We start from the raw sequence: 15,364 nt of genomic DNA on the forward strand, positions 1-15,364 counted from the left end.
TCTAAATTTCCTGTTATGTAATTTGTTCTAGTGGAGAGGTTTTATGTGTGCTCTTTTCTGCTTCTCCCCATTTTTTTTCCTCTTCTTTTTTCCTCTTCTTTTTTTTCTCTTTTTCACTGACAAGTTGTGTTGGGGATGTAAAAAGAAAACCTGGCAATGAAATAACACGGCCGAAATGCAAAAGGATGCTTTGGAAAATTACATCTGGTAGCCCAAAGTGTTGGAAATATATAAGCTCAGCTCCGGCTCATAGCTATTTTTGGACAGCACGCAGCCTTAGGAATATGGGTCAAATTCTGCCACTGATAATGCAATTCAATTAAATCCAGCAGCCGCGATGGTGGCGCGTGTAATTCCCGTGGGTGGGGGGAATCCCGTCACACATGGGTGCTGGCAGCCCCCCTGGCTCCCACCACGCTGCTCCCCAGCACAAGGGGCCTGACGCTGGATGCTGCTGCATGCAGGGAATCACACAGCAGTGCTGGTGTCTGGATGGCTTTACACTGCCAACGCGGCTCTTCAGTTAGACGTTGGAGTAAAGAAACGCGCTGAAAAATGGATTCATATTAATAAGCTGTAATTCCACAGACACACGGGGATGATACGGTCTTTCCCTGCCAAAGCAACCATCTAATCTGACAGTTTCCTAAAAGATGACGAGCTCCACAAATGCACAGGAGCAAAAGGAGCTGAGAGTGAGTGAGAAATCAAAAAGTGCCTTTCTGTAGTCCAGAGTATACGCAATCCACTTGTTTAGCTGTTCTGTGTTTAGAGTGTTACCTGTGTTTTAGCAAGGAAGCATGTAAATGAAAAAGTAAAATTAAGAGGGAAAATGCCAAGGAAATGATGTCAGTTAGTTTGATGGCTGCTGCTTATAAACAGGCAGAGGGTTTCACAGAACACACTGTTGTGCATAGAAAGGCTTTCGTGATCATCTGAAATTAAAAGGTATTGATACCTTTCTTTTGTACAGATATTCCCCCACATGATTATGAGTTCCAGCCACGGCAGCATGGTTTGAGGGCATGTGAACCAGAAATTAAACCAAGCCTGAGAGTCTGATTTAATTACCCTGCTAAGTGAAAGGCGAAAGAGAGAATAAACAGCGACGGAGGAGAGTCTGTTGGTGAAACATTTTAACAATCCCTGACTTTCACACTGCTGTTTTCTGTTTGATGTTGGTTTATTTTGACTGAATGCCCTTAATGAAAATTGTGAATTGCCAGCTCCCGTGGGGATGAGCAGAGCTGGGGAAGGGATCAAGGCCCAGCATGGGGGCTTCCCCTCACCCCCACACCAGGGAAGGTGCCCACAATGCTGACGGCTGAGCCTCACTTGCTTTTCCTCCTCCACGTTTATTTTGCACTGATGGAAGTAACAGCAAACAGAAAAGAAACAGGTCTCTCAGCTCTTGAGAACCCCCCAGCCCTGAGTTTACAGTTGTGCATCTGTGAATGCTAATGTGGCGTTGGGTTGGGGATTTATACCCACCGATTGTCCCGGTAGTCTCAGTGGCTGAAATCCTGATCTTGCTGGCCCGAGGGGCAAAAATGCTGTCGGCTTCATGAAGCCCATTTTTTACTCCACGGGGCTAATGCAGCTCACTGTGTATTTTTTATTAATTATACTGGGTATGTTTTATTTATCCATCACTAAAAGCCTCTCTCCCTTTATTAACAGGGCTATTTATTATTTGTTAGGTCAGACAACATCCCTTTTTCACTCTAAGAGTGCAGTGGTTTGAAAATGCAGTTGTGCAGGGGGTTCTTGTGCTCTTTGGTTGTGTAGAGTGCTTGGTTACTCCTAAGTAACTGTTCAGGTAAGCACTTATTTCTGCTACTTAATTTTCTATAGATTTCTTTCTCCAGGCTCCTCCCTTTGTTTATAACGACATCTTTTACTCTGAAAACAAAATACTTTAAAACTCAAAGGAAAAAGAATCCCAACCTAGAGGCAAAGACAGGGAAGGCACTGTACTCATCTCTTCCAGGAGTTTGTGTTACAAAACCGTGTCTTAGTTAAAAAAAACCCCACAAGTAGTGCTTCATTTCACTATGGCAAACCCCCACAATAGATAATGCTGAGCAATCATGCTGTGATAAAATAAACACAAGCTGCAAACTCGAGTTGAAATAGGACTGAAATGTTTCACAGCCTAAAATGCGAGGGTTTCGTTTGCAGTGAAGTGCGTTTTCAGCCAACACCAGTTTTTATGTAAATGGAACTGTAGATTGCCTTCACGGTGCACAGTTTTCTAGGGAGAGTCACAGGGGATCTGAGAAGGGGGTGTGATGTTTGGCAGGGTTTTCAGCCGCCTCCCCGGGTGTCCCCGGGCCCCTGCCAGCGCTGGTGGGTGCGAGGGCAATAACGATATTCCTCTGCCCTCTGTAGGAGAGCACCCGAACTGCCCGCAGCCTCCTCACAAAGCATAAAGCATGGCTCGGTTCATTTCTAGAGCGTTTAAAAAGCAGGTAAGGAGTGAGGAAGAGTCTTACAGTCTGCACAATCCACCTCTGAGGCAGCGCTGGAGCCAGAGCCTGGATCAGGCTTGCAGGTTGCTGCTGCACCTTTGCAGGCAGAATCCCAACGCTGGAAAGCCCAGATCCTGACGTCCTGAAGCTGTTTGTCATGGGTGTGAAGTTCAGCCCTGCACCTGTGACTTGGATTTGAGATGCTGGTTTGGGTCTCTACTCCCTTGTAACTATATATTCACCAGCTTCTTTTGCTGTTCCCAATTCCAGGCCAAATCTTGTTTCGAGACCACCTCACCCCACAAAGGAGCCAGGAGAAGCTGTCAAGGGGCAAACCCAAAAGAACCAACTCCTGTTAATGCTCTCAGGTTTCAGTACTTCTGCATTGCTTTGCTGGTGCTTTTAGGGCAGAGCTGGGCAAAAGCTCAGGAGCTTTGGTGCTGGTATGGAGCACTGAGGTCAGTGTAACTCTGGTCAGGATCCATCCATGCGCCAGGACTGGGGTTAATCAAAGAACTCTGCTGTAACAGGGACAACACAGGCCACAGGATGTTTGGTGTATGGAACAAGGAAAGAACTAATTCAGTTCTGTGCAGGTATTAGTGCTACAAAAGTGCAACGTGGGCTCAAAGCAATAGCTGTAATATTTTGCATTATAGATTAGGAGTTTGCTTTTACACCCAGCCCGTTACCCCCGTCCCCCCTTAACGAGGGAGGGACCACGGCAGCGGGCACACGCAGATCGGGGGGGCAGTCAGCCCTCTCCTGGCACGGCCGGGCTCTGCCTGCTTGAGTATCACGATTTATCACGATTGATCACGATTTATCACCGGTATTTCGGGCTGTGCACCGCGCGCACCGCAGCCCAGACGCCCCCCGAACAAAGGGCGGCCACTCGCGAAGCTCCGAGACTCGCTGGGCTGGCTCCTCCCGCGTCGCACCGTGGTCAGTCTCCCCGGCTGGGGGCTGCGGGCACGGGCTGCGGGTACCGGGCGCGGGCTGCGGGTACCGGGCGCGGGCTGCGGGTACGGGGCACGGGCTGCTGCGCGGGCCGGCCGCGCTCCCCCGCGGCGGGCGCCAGGACCCTGCGAGCGTCCCGGCCTCGCGCTGCCCCGCCCCGTGCTGCTGGCCCCGCCCCCGACGCTGGCCCCGCCCCCAGCCGCCGGCCACGCCCCCGCCGTTCTCTCTTTCCCGCCCTCGCTGCCAAGATGGCGGCGCCCTTAGCGCGGCAGCTGGAGGAGCTGCTCAACCCCCGGCCCTTCCTGCGCGACCCCGAGGACGACCAGGAAGAAGGTGAGGGAGGGCCGGGAGGAGAGGTCCGCACCTGCGGCCGGCGGGGGCTGGCGGGGGGCGGGCTGGGAGCCGCCGGGCGCCGCCGGGCCGGCCGCACGTGGCGCCGCCGCGGGGAGAAGGCCCGGGCCCGGCGTCTCTCAGCCGCGCTGTGCGCCTCGGTTCCCCTCAGCCCCGGGCTGGCACACAGCGAACGGCGCTCGGCTCGCCGCACCGCGGCTTCCTCAGGGCCCCGAGCTACCTCAGGGATAGGAGTTACCTCAGGGGTTTGGGGCTACCTCAGCGGCTGGAACAGGAGATACTTCAGCCCCGTGTTGCCTCAGAGCTGCCCTGGCGCAGGCACTGCCCAGGCCAGGCTGCGTGGAACCATCCTGGGGAGCAGATCCTGATGGAAATCTCCAGAAATGCAGGGCAGAGCAGGAGCATGGCCTGGGCCAGGAGGGCAGGAGCACAGCAGGACAGGAGCACTGCCTGGGTCAATGTGTGGCTGTGGGAGTGTGGAGGAGGCTCAGGGCTGCAGTTGCTGGTGACACTCCTCTCTGGCACTCTCCTGAGCTGCACATGCCTTGTTTGATGCTTACTAGTGAGCAGTTATCAACTTATAGTTTTAGTCAAGCTCTTTATGCCTTAGCTTCCTTGACTTATGTTCTCTGGAGCAGTTTCTGCCACAGAGTTGACCAGCCCACCATGAAACAGGACCCATTTGTTGGATATCTCCTGCAGTCACCTCTGAGAGAGCGAGCTAACACTCACACACTGACAGCAGTGGGCTTCAGGAGGTACTATGGCACCAGTCATGGTGAAGATTGTGCCAGCCAGCCTGAGTCTTCTATACAAGTGTATGTGAGAGCAATAACATCTTGTAAGCAGCATCTTAGGAGCCATTGAGAAAATGAATGTAGTTGGCAGAGGTGTTTCCCCATTTTACCAGCCATGATTTAGTTTCAGACTTAATACTTCAGTGGTGCAAAGATTGAGAACACCAGATCTGTGGAGTGGCACAGGTCGTTTTGCATCAGCCCCTCTTGCCCAGTTATTCCTTGGTGCTGAGCCTCTTGCCATCCTCTTGTAGCTGGTATGATTATATTTAGGCCTGATCTTGTGGCTTTGATTATGAGCAAGAGATATGCAGTCTTTTTGCTTCCCCCTTGCCTCAAGTAAACAGGATATGTGAGGCATTAACGTTTTCAAACACACATTAAAAGAGCACTTAGCAATGTTCAGCCAGTTGGATCACTCAATTGGCTGAACAAAGCTAACCCTGTAATTTTGCATACAGGGTGTCTTGCACATGAATGAAAATAAGGGGGGAATGTGGTATGATGTGTTCTCCTTAATGGACTGCTCCATTCTTGGGTTTTGGAGAAGATGTGTGTGAAAGAGGCTAATAACCAGAGTGAAATTCTTTTCTCTGTTTAGCCTTTTAAAGATGTTTATGTATTTATGTGGTTCATCTGTATAGCAAGAGGCCAAAGTGCATCTGAATTGCAGTTTTCCTCATTTAATCTGTAAGCATTGAGTGAGTGAAGGCTTTCCAGTGTTGCTGAGTTCTCTACCCAGAAGACTGAGAAGGGGATTGGAACTGGTCAGTTCACCTAAGATCTCCTTTCCTTCTTGCAAAGGTTGCCCTGGCAAGTGAGAGAACACCTCTGGCCACAGAGAAGTTGTAGGATGTTTTCTGAAAATACCCTTGGGGTATCTTACGTCTTCTGCTACTTCCTCGGTGTTACTTGGTACTTTCTAAGCAGCACTGGTGTGTGTCTACACAAAACTCAGCTTCAAGGCTTTTTCTTTGCTTTTGCTTCCCCAGCTACCTTTCCCTCTTTGCACAGTCAGTGTAGTGGCTTTCCTTCACCAGGCAGCCTTGCTCCCTCTCAAAGCCAGACTCGTTGTGTGAGGCTGTTGCCATCCAGCTCACCTTTGCAGTATGCTCTTGTTTGCAGGGCACGAGGAGTTTTCCGTGGCTTCTTCCTGAAGCTTATTCTCTAGTCTGAAATTCAGCTCAGTTTAAACATTCCCTCTTCTTTTTCTCTTTGCACAGCTACCATTGCTAAAGTGATTGACAAGTTTGAGGATGAGACTGCAGATGACATTTTCCCTGTTGGTAATATAAGGAAAAAAGCTTCGGCCTCTCTCTTGGAAGCTGATAAAAGGTACAGGGGAAAGGCTACTTCTCGCAAAGCCTTGCAGGAAGAACTCTGGGGAGATGCTCCATCTGAAGAAGGATCTGGTAAGAAATCTCAATCGTTTCACTTTTTCAGTGGTAACTGAGCTAGTGCCATCTGAACTGACATGGCAAACTTGAGGTCCCTGAAATGGCTACAAATGCCTTCCACAAATTCAGGGTGTGGGTTTTTTTTGGCCTGAGAGAAGGGGAAATCTCAAAGAGGAGGACACTTGTGCAGACTGAGTGTACAGTGTTGACCAAATGTGAGTTGAAGTGCACTGGCTGAACGTTGTGTGGAGGAAAAGAAACAGTTCCCATTTTAAAGCTGATGTATCTGAGGGACTGCAAATACCTATAGATCCTCATTTGAAAGATGCATATAGCACATTCTAAACACCTTGTCTGCTTGTCATATGTTTCGTGCAAAAGCCAAGCCATGGATCTGCAAGTCATTGCTGCAGAAAATGTGAACTGAGATCTTTTTGTGGATATGTGTGTCCTTGAGTTTCTGTTATGTAGTAGAGAATAACATTGTACACAGATAAAACAGAGTTTGGAGCTCAAATAGCCCAAACCTGTAGCTGTTGATGATACATACTGTAAAGTGGCACATTTTGCTGGGAAGTAACTTTTTTCTCTTTTAATTGTTAGCTGAAGAAGCATTAGATGAATGGTACAGTGGCAGTGAAGATTCAGAGGAGGATGGCAGCTTAGACAGGAAAACAAAGGAGAAGCCCAGCAGTGCTGGCAGTGACCAGGAGGATGACTTGGAAGATGAGGAAGAGGCAGATCCCTCTGTCAAAGCCAAGGCACCGAAGTTCAGCTTCCAGAATATCACAGACTTTGAGAAGTTTACAGAGGGGATGGATGATGTAGAAAGCAGCGAGGCGGGGGATGAAGATGGTGCCAGCATGGAAGATGAAGATGGTGCCAGCATGGAAGATGAAGATGGTGCTAGCATGGAAGATGAAAATGATGCCAGCATGGAAGAAGGAAGTGATGAGGAGGAGTATGGGAGTGAAAACAATGACAACATAAAGGAAACCAAAGGCATCGAAGATGATGGGGGCATGATGACATTCTCAAAAGGACAAGAGACTGAAGAAGTAGAAAAAGGAAAAGCTGTGAAGAACCAGCTAGGTTTGTGCATGTTTGCTTTGTACTTTGACAAGACTTTCACCTTGCTGACATGATATAAACAGCATGTTAACATGTTGTTAGCATCCTGCATGTGCCTGCTACAGCAGCCCCAGTCATTTGCAAATGTTCTGCCAAACCTGCTGTGCAAACTGGTGTCACTGCTGGTACAAAATCTCATGTTACAGAGCCTGTTTATCCACCGACTTAATTGAGCCACCACTGAGTATGCTTGTGGCATTGGTGGGGATGGGCATTTCTTACACTGGTAGTGCTGTGCAGTGATGCTGATTCTTTTCAAAATGTAATGCCAAGTGCAATTGTTTCTGATCTCCCCTGTTAAACTATCACACCTGCATTTGCAGCATATCTTAAGCGGTATAGCAAAGGGATGATTTTCCTTTGTGGGTCACAGAATTGCAGTCAGGATCATAAGACGGGATAGGTTGGGTTTTTTTGCAGAGACCCCTTGAGGTACCAATTTTGTGCTGAGTCAGTGAATGCAAAGATTTACCCTAACTGGGAGCAATCTAATACAAAGGAGAAGGCCTGTGCTGGTAAAGCAACAACTGCTTCATGAGGCTAAACTGTTTAACTTGCTAAAATTGTTTTATTTTCTCTTTATTATGAAGCACTGTGGGATCAGCTATTGGAAGGGAGAATCAAGATGCAAAAGGCACTCATTACAGCCAACCGACTTCCACAGCCAGACACTTACCCAGTCTTCAGAGAGGAAGGTGGACAACAATTTGACAGTGCCGTTGAGAACTGTAAGAATTCTTTACTCTTTCTGCTTTGAGTAGACTCTGTGGTAGCCAGTATGTTTTGCCAGTGTGTGGAGGTGTTAATGGCAAAGTGAAGTCTCTGAGTTGTGTGTGTCTCTTGTATTGGCTGTTGGTTTGTATTATCTTAGTCATTATTTAGCTACCATGCCAACAGAAAGCAAAAAGCATTTCCTACCCCAGCAAAGAGAATGTGTCCTATCACCTATGTCTGTATATGCCTAGCTGATCTCTGCTGGACTTATTTGGTGTTGGAAACCCTCAGCTCAGGTCATGCTGCTCTTTCTAGTTCATGTGGGGACTGAAGTTTGCTTATCAAATTAAAGTTTCATGTGATATCTTAGAACTGCTTTATTTAGAAGTGCAGAGTTTGTATGCTTTGTCCAGAGACACCTTGTGGTACCACTTCTGTGCTGGGTCATGAGTGCAAAGATTTGGCCTACTAGGAGTAGTATAGCACAGAGAGAAGGGCCTATGCTATTAAGTCAACATCAAAAATGTTTTCAGCTTGGAGCTACTTCATCTGTTTATTTCTTATGATCATTGTTAATGATACTCATCTGATTAGATATGTAGTAGATTCTCCAATATGACAAATACAGTGTGCATGCCCCAGTTGGAAGGTGCCAGCTGCTCAACTTCACTGTGGTGTGGGTCTATTTAATTTTTAGAATTGGACACCTTTTTTACTGTCCCTAAGGTAAATACACAGGGAGATAAAATGTCTGGTATACTAGTCTTAGGCATAAATACTACTGCAAGTATCAGTTAGGTGTCCCATTTCTCCCTGACATGTTTGTTACAACACAGATGACAGCATTTGTACACACATGGTTCTTTTTTGTCATCCTATAGTCAGAAATCAGTGAACTTTATAGGATATTCTTCCAGTGATTTTGAACAATAAAGATAAGCCCAGTAGTGTGTTCAAGCTTGCCAGGCTGGTTGTCCCTTTCACTTCTATTTCATCTTTCCCAATCTTGAGATATTGCTCACTTTCCAGAATGTTTCAGCTCCACAGGTGAGCACCTCGTGCAGGTGCCTGAGAAGCCCCCGAATGGGTAGCAAGCACTGTAGCAGTGTCTACAGCCTTTCATGCTGAATATCAGACATGTCATCTGAGCTTCTGGCTTGCTTGGGGCTCTACATCCATGCAGCCATGCTGTGTGCCAGTTTGAGTGTGCTGTAGTGATACCTCTGCACAGAGAAATTTTAGCCTGGGCTGGCACAAATCATCTCAAAACTGGATTAGAAACTTTCACCATCATCAAGCTTGACCATGAATCTTGCCCCTACACCAAGTTTTGACTATCCTGTTACAGCTTACACCTGATCTGAACATGGTAGCTAATCAGCTTATCTGGAGTTACAGCAGGTGAGATACTTTGTATTTTAAAGTTAGCTCTGCTGCTTTAAATGAAGTGATTAAGGAAAAAGCAGGCGAACTCCCAACAATACTAAGCTGACCTTTCAGTGAAATACATGCTATTAATGTATTTAATGAGATGCATTACAAACTGCACCGAGCACCGCGTTTCATTACAGGTCTAAAATGCAATATCATTAAAGACCTTTAACAGAAACAATGGTTGACATTTTGATATTTCCCATAAGCAAAATACGTCCAAGAACATGGAGTATAATACTGTACACGGTACAGCAGAGAGGTTAATCTTTCAGTTGTCCAGGGCACTAAAGGAAAATCCACTGTTAATAACTGCTCAGCGATTTCCCTCCTCGGCCTCTTCCAGTAATCTGGGCAGGAAAGTTGCAGCAGCACAATCTGATGTTACTGGTAGCCTGGATTCCTGTTCTGTAGTTCATCTCTGAAGACAGCAAGAAAATAAATCAAGGTCAGGTGTGATGGGGCTTTGAGCCACATCTGGTCTAGTGGTAGGTATCTGTGCCCATGGCAGGAGACTGGAACAAAATGATCTTCAAGGTCCCTTCCAACCCAAACTAGCTGATGATTCTGTGCTAAAGGTGACCTGGGCAAAGTTAGCAGAGGAAGTGCTCTGCTGTGACAGATGGAAAGTAATGAATTTAGGGATGTTTTGCCTCTAGACCACTTTGTTAGTGTTTTCTGATGTTCTCTAAGGGACCCAAGTTATATTCCTTTTTTACAATCTGTAATTGTACAACAAAGCAGGTTACAATAAATAGTATTTGTGGTGAGCTATACTTTGTGCCATGCAGCCATATTTTGCTGTCCTGCAAACATGCCTTGTAACTTCTTTCCAGAAGTTACAGTGTGCCAAGCAGGGAATAAGGAGTAGGTGTAAACACAAAGATCTTTTGAAAGACTAGGAATGTAGTTGTTACATGGCAAAGACCCATTTCTGTCTCACTTGGCTATGTTAGGCCCTGGGAGAGGGATTTGAGTCTAATCAACAGCTAGAGCTTTACCCTGTGGGCAGTCTGAGCTGTGTCATCACTCACAGAGCTCCTGTCTGTGTAGCAGGGCCGTGACCTGTCAGCTCAGGAGGTGAAACTTAAGTCCTTTCTGAAAATATACATCATAATATATTTAAAGTTCTTTCATGATTGACACACCTTGATTTATGAGAAGGGAAAAAAATCTCAATATGCATCAGCTTCCAATGAAAGGCTTAATGTTTAGTTGATTGAGTGGTTTGGTGGCTTCTATAAACTCTTCTACTCGGTTCTCAACAGTGATGTCATGGGCTGGGTAAACATTTCTGGTCTCCTGAGTTCTAATTCCAGTTGTGTTCCCAGCTTGTGACTAGGACAGGAAAGATGAGAAGAACTGTGCATGAGAAGGTTAAAGATGAGTGGAGGATAGGGCTTTGTATGTATTGAATGTTGAGATGGTTTTGTTGTACATGATGCACTTCAGTCCTGGAGAGGATCTGGGATAATCATGACATTGACACTATATTGGACTGGGTGATACTCTCCTTTCAGAGAAGCCTCAGCCTTTCTGTCCAGATCCATGGAATAAATTTGGCATGCTTTCATCACCTTCATGGAATAGGAGGAAAGGATTTGGTGTTCAGTTTTACAAAGCAGCTGGGGCAAAGATCCAGACCTCCCTCTGAGGTCCTGACCAGTCCCTCACATCTCTGAGTTTATCCCAAGGCCTTCCATTGCCCATGAAATTGCTACTCTGTGCTAACAGGAAGGATGATGTTTTGACATGGAAACTGGTCCTTTGTATATTGAAGATACCTCTCTGCCATCTCCCACTTGTGACAACCCTCCGTGCAGCTGGTGGTGGTAGTGATATGCCCAACTTTGAGTATAGTTGTGTTAAAGAGCAGACAGCAGTGGTCTATACATTAGTGCTTTTAAAGCCAAATCTAAGTCAAAAGTATAAGGTTGTGCTTGTTTTCCAGGTTTTGAGACTGGAGGTTATAAAACCTCAAGTGTTTTATTTAATATTTCTGTAACTTTGTATGATTTTTATTTATTTTCTAAATCATACAGCATGCTTTGGACACTCTTGGATTCCTGAGATCTCAGGTCCTGGTGGATGATTTACTGCAAAATTGCTTATAAATTGAAGTAGAAAATGTTTTGCAGACCTGGCAGCTTTCAGGCTTCACACCCATTTGTCACCCAGCATTTCCCTTTGTGTATAGAACAAGAATTAATTAGGCAGCACTGCAGGAAAAGTTTATGGCCATAATTTATATAGGATGAATTCCTGTTTAAAGAGACAGCATTGCTTTGTTTGCACTGTCTTACTGTTTCTTTCCCCTCACCTTTACGGGGTTTATTTAAATCTTCAATTATATTCCAGGTTTGTTGGTTTGGGTTGTTGGTTTTTTTTTTCCTGTCTCCTTTTTACATACAAATTAGAGACCAAGCTGTGGTCAGGGAGCTCGTGTTTATTCCTCTTTTGCATCCGTGGAGGAAGTCCGAGGGGTTTTTGGTGCTGAGCTGCCGGAGCCGTGCCGGCGCGTACCGTTTGATGCGCCGCGCACGTGAGCTCCCGCCGCTCTCGCTGGGGACATGCTGCTGTTTCTCCAAGATACATTTGTATTCTCTTGCACCCTATCTTCCAGTCTAGTCCAGGGCTTGAGATAGTTGCCTCTGTTTGGGGTCTTGCACGTTCAATTAATGTTTTTCATAATCAATGCAAGTCAGAATTTGCAATCTGCTCCTGATTTGCACATTAAAGAGACCCATTAATTAAAAATTCCAATCCCTGGCATGTTCCCGCAGGATCCTTGCATTATTTACATAGAAAAAGAGTGCAAGGTGCAAGTTTCTGTGCTGTGTCTCTGTGCAGATTGTATGCCTGCCATTCATATTTCTATGTATGTTTTCAAGGGGGAGGAGGGTTAGAACTGGGTCTCGTGAAAATGTCACCAAAAAATTACCTCAAGGGCAAGAAAGAGCCAAAGAAGAGGTGGAAGCAACGTTAGAGAAGCCACATCAAATGTCAGGAATTAAACAGTTCCTGGGTTTAGGGCTTGCTATGTTAAGTCTCGATACAGTGACAAAAAAACACCCCACAGCTAATTGGGGGACAAGGGGGCAACAAGAGCTTTAAGAAATGATATCTCTCGATCACGAAAGGGTAGAAGCTGTTGTTCTGTGTGCCTGGGTAGATGGGCTTCCCCATACAGTCACGTAGTTCTGTTCTTGTCATTTTAATTACTTTCTCCTTATAATTCTGGTTAAAAGTACTGAGCTGGGAGTGTTTCAGTGACTCATACTTTATGCTCCATAAAAAGAACTGGGAGTTCTAGCTTTGTAAAGAGAATAATGTGTTGTTTTCAGTTTCTGTTTGGTGAATTGAGGAGTTAAAATCATACAGAAACCCAGGTGGGATCTTGCAAAAGACAAGCTGGTGATGGAAATCACAATACTTTGAACTATGTTGTACAGGTTTTCATATGTATATGCTTCCCCTCTCCCAAGAGTTCAATAGGTCCCTGAAATGTGAACTACTGCCTGAATTTTTGTGGGGTTTTTTTGTGTGGGGCTTTGACTCTGTCAGTGGATTGAGAGAAAATACTGGAAACCCACATTTTTGTTCTTCAGCATAAGCTCGAGATAAAAACACTGGTTTTGGTAAAAGGTAGATGTGCAGGGTGTGTAAGAATGGATTTGCTCACTGAAGGAACAAAAGTGGGGACAACAAATATTAACTGTTATTTACACTTTGTAGAGCTGTGGAGGAGTTACACAAAGGTTTGTGATCAATAAGAAAATAAACCTGAATAAAGTGAATCAGATTAAAAAAATCAAATTGAATGCTCCATGTGCTTGCAAGGCCATTATCCCCAAACCTGCCCAGGTTATTAATGTATTAAGGGAGCAGCAGCAGAGAGCTCTGCCAAACAGAGGCCTGAACTTTCCAGCACAGTGCCTTGTCTGCTGGTAACAGATGCAAAATTGTATACAGCCTTTGAAATTCTGCTGAAAATTGTGCATCTTTTATCAGCTCTCAGTGGTGCTTTGGTTTGTATTCTTTTAATCAACTATACCTTATTTTCCTGGTCCCTGGGATGTTACTCTAGGTGATTCATCCACACTCATTCTCAGTGGCTATCATCTAGTGGCATTGGGTCTATGTGGAGGACAGATTTCCTGTGTTCCTTGTGTTCAAGGAGGGTGCATTATCCAGAAGACACTTTGTTTCCCAATCATACAGCATTTCTATAGTATCCCTTTTGAAATCTGTCCAGAGGAGCTGTTGTGTTGGGCTTTTTCACATGCAGAGATGAGCTTGTGCTGGAGACAGACTCCACCCTGAGTTTTTGGACTGCAGAACACAGAGCATGTGTATCTTTTATCTCCTTCACTATGTGTTTTAAATGGGTCCTGTGAAGAAGCTTTATTCAAAGAAAGGACATGGAAAGATGAAACAAGCGTGTGCTACAGGTATGGGAAGTACCTGTTTGCTGGAAGCACCATTCATCATCTTAGTGTAGCCAGTTTCTTCAGCTCATAGGCAGTTGCTGGATAAGTTGTATTACACATTGATTAGTTGTTCCCTTAAGGTGTTACTTGTCTCAGGTGTAGGTAAAGGGCTATGCTTCCACCTGGAGCTCTGTGGACCTTAATCGTAACTGCCTGAGTTGGGCTCAGGGTATGCCAGGTCTCTTAACTGCTCCTGTGACAAATCTCTGCCTTGTGACTAAACAGCACGTTTGTGGACAAGGCCTCTTAAGGATGTGATTAAGAATCCCACTTACATTCATTGCCAGCAGGAGACCTCCATGTGTTTTCTGGTTTTACATTCTTGCATATTAAACATTTCTGTGTGAGTGCTCTACACCGAGAGTCTTTATTTTCTTCTGGGTTAGTTCTGTAATATTTTACTGAAAAGGAGCTCAAGACAGCAGGAAAGATATTATTTAGTGTCTGTTTAGTCTATGTTTTTATGTTCTCCATGTCCTCTTGGTAGAGGATTTTTCCTGGGTTCTGTTACTCTGAGTCCTGTTGTTTTGTTGTGGTTTTTTAAAATTCCATTCCATGCATCAGCCAGGTAAGTCTTACCAAAGAAGCTGATGAAGCATTGGCTAACTTTGGGTAAAATTAAACCTGCTTTGGGTCTGGGAGGGCCTGTTCCACTTCCAGTGGGAAAGAAGGTATCTGGCAAAGCGTCCTCCTCTGCAGCTGTACAGCTCACCCTCTGCCTCACCTGTGCCTGGCTGTCGCTTTACACCTGTGGTTAGAGAAAAGCTGTCAGATGAAGTGTGCTTTATTGACACAGGCTGGGGATTTCTCAGAGAAGCCTGCAGGAATCAGCTGCCAATACTTGGCTTGTAATTTTGTTATCATTTCTATTCCTGGATCACTTTTAAAACTAAAATGTGTCCGTACGTACATCTGGAGATGATGATGCATTAATTCAGAGCAGGGTCGGTGTCACAGGGGAGTGGGGGAGGAACTGAGGCACAGACAGATTACACAGTTTCCAGAGGCATAGAGCAGTTACAGGATTAATTGGTGCTAGGCAAGATCATGGTCTTAAATATATTCTTGCTTTGAAGATTTTACTGGGAGCCTTCACAAGTGTGTGACAGCAGAACTGGGTTTGAAGCCTGAGTGTAAATTATTGTGATCAGATCTAGCCCACTTAAAACTGTAGTTCATTTTAATTGAATTGTATTAGTCTAGACACTTTATGAATACAAAAAACATCATGCTTGTCAATTCATGCAGGGTTGAATTTGCTTTAAATAGATGTGGATGCAGATGTCCCCAAATTTCACCTTTCCACTCTGATCTAATGAAGAATCTATTCAACTCTTTTTGGTGCTGAGCCAAAGCCTGTTGACATTAATGAAGATTTTTCTCTTGACTAAAATAAATGAGTGACTCAGACCCTTTTTTTTAAGATTTTGTTAATGATTCTATGCTGTGGAGTGCTTTTGGTAAGAACTGGGGTCAGTAGAGGTGATAAGCTCCAGGGCTCATGGGTGGTCATTCAGCATCTGTATTGGTGAGTGAGAGGGAAGATACAGGGAGTGAGAAGCTTCAGAAAAAAGGCTCAGGTTTTGGAACTCTATTGTGCTGTGCTTGTTTAGTTGGGTAAT

General features: G+C 45.4%; 1 protein-coding gene across 1 annotated transcript in view; it reads left to right on the forward strand.

Annotated features, from left to right (window-relative positions):
• Positions 1–3,678: 3,678 nt before the first annotated feature.
• Positions 3,679–15,364, forward strand: part of AATF (apoptosis antagonizing transcription factor) — a 54,710-nt gene continuing 43,024 nt past the window's right edge. The window contains exons 1-4 of the mRNA XM_062012236.1: positions 3,679–3,764; positions 5,803–5,991; positions 6,580–7,068; positions 7,698–7,835. Of these exons, the coding sequence (XP_061868220.1) occupies positions 3,680–3,764; positions 5,803–5,991; positions 6,580–7,068; positions 7,698–7,835 (901 nt within the window). The 5' untranslated portion in view covers position 3,679. The remainder of the gene's footprint in view (positions 3,765–5,802; positions 5,992–6,579; positions 7,069–7,697; positions 7,836–15,364) is intronic.

The sequence above is a fragment of the Colius striatus genome, chromosome 20 (assembly GCF_028858725.1).
Source record: "Colius striatus isolate bColStr4 chromosome 20, bColStr4.1.hap1, whole genome shotgun sequence".
In the NCBI taxonomy this organism is placed as follows: domain Eukaryota; kingdom Metazoa; phylum Chordata; class Aves; order Coliiformes; family Coliidae; genus Colius; species Colius striatus.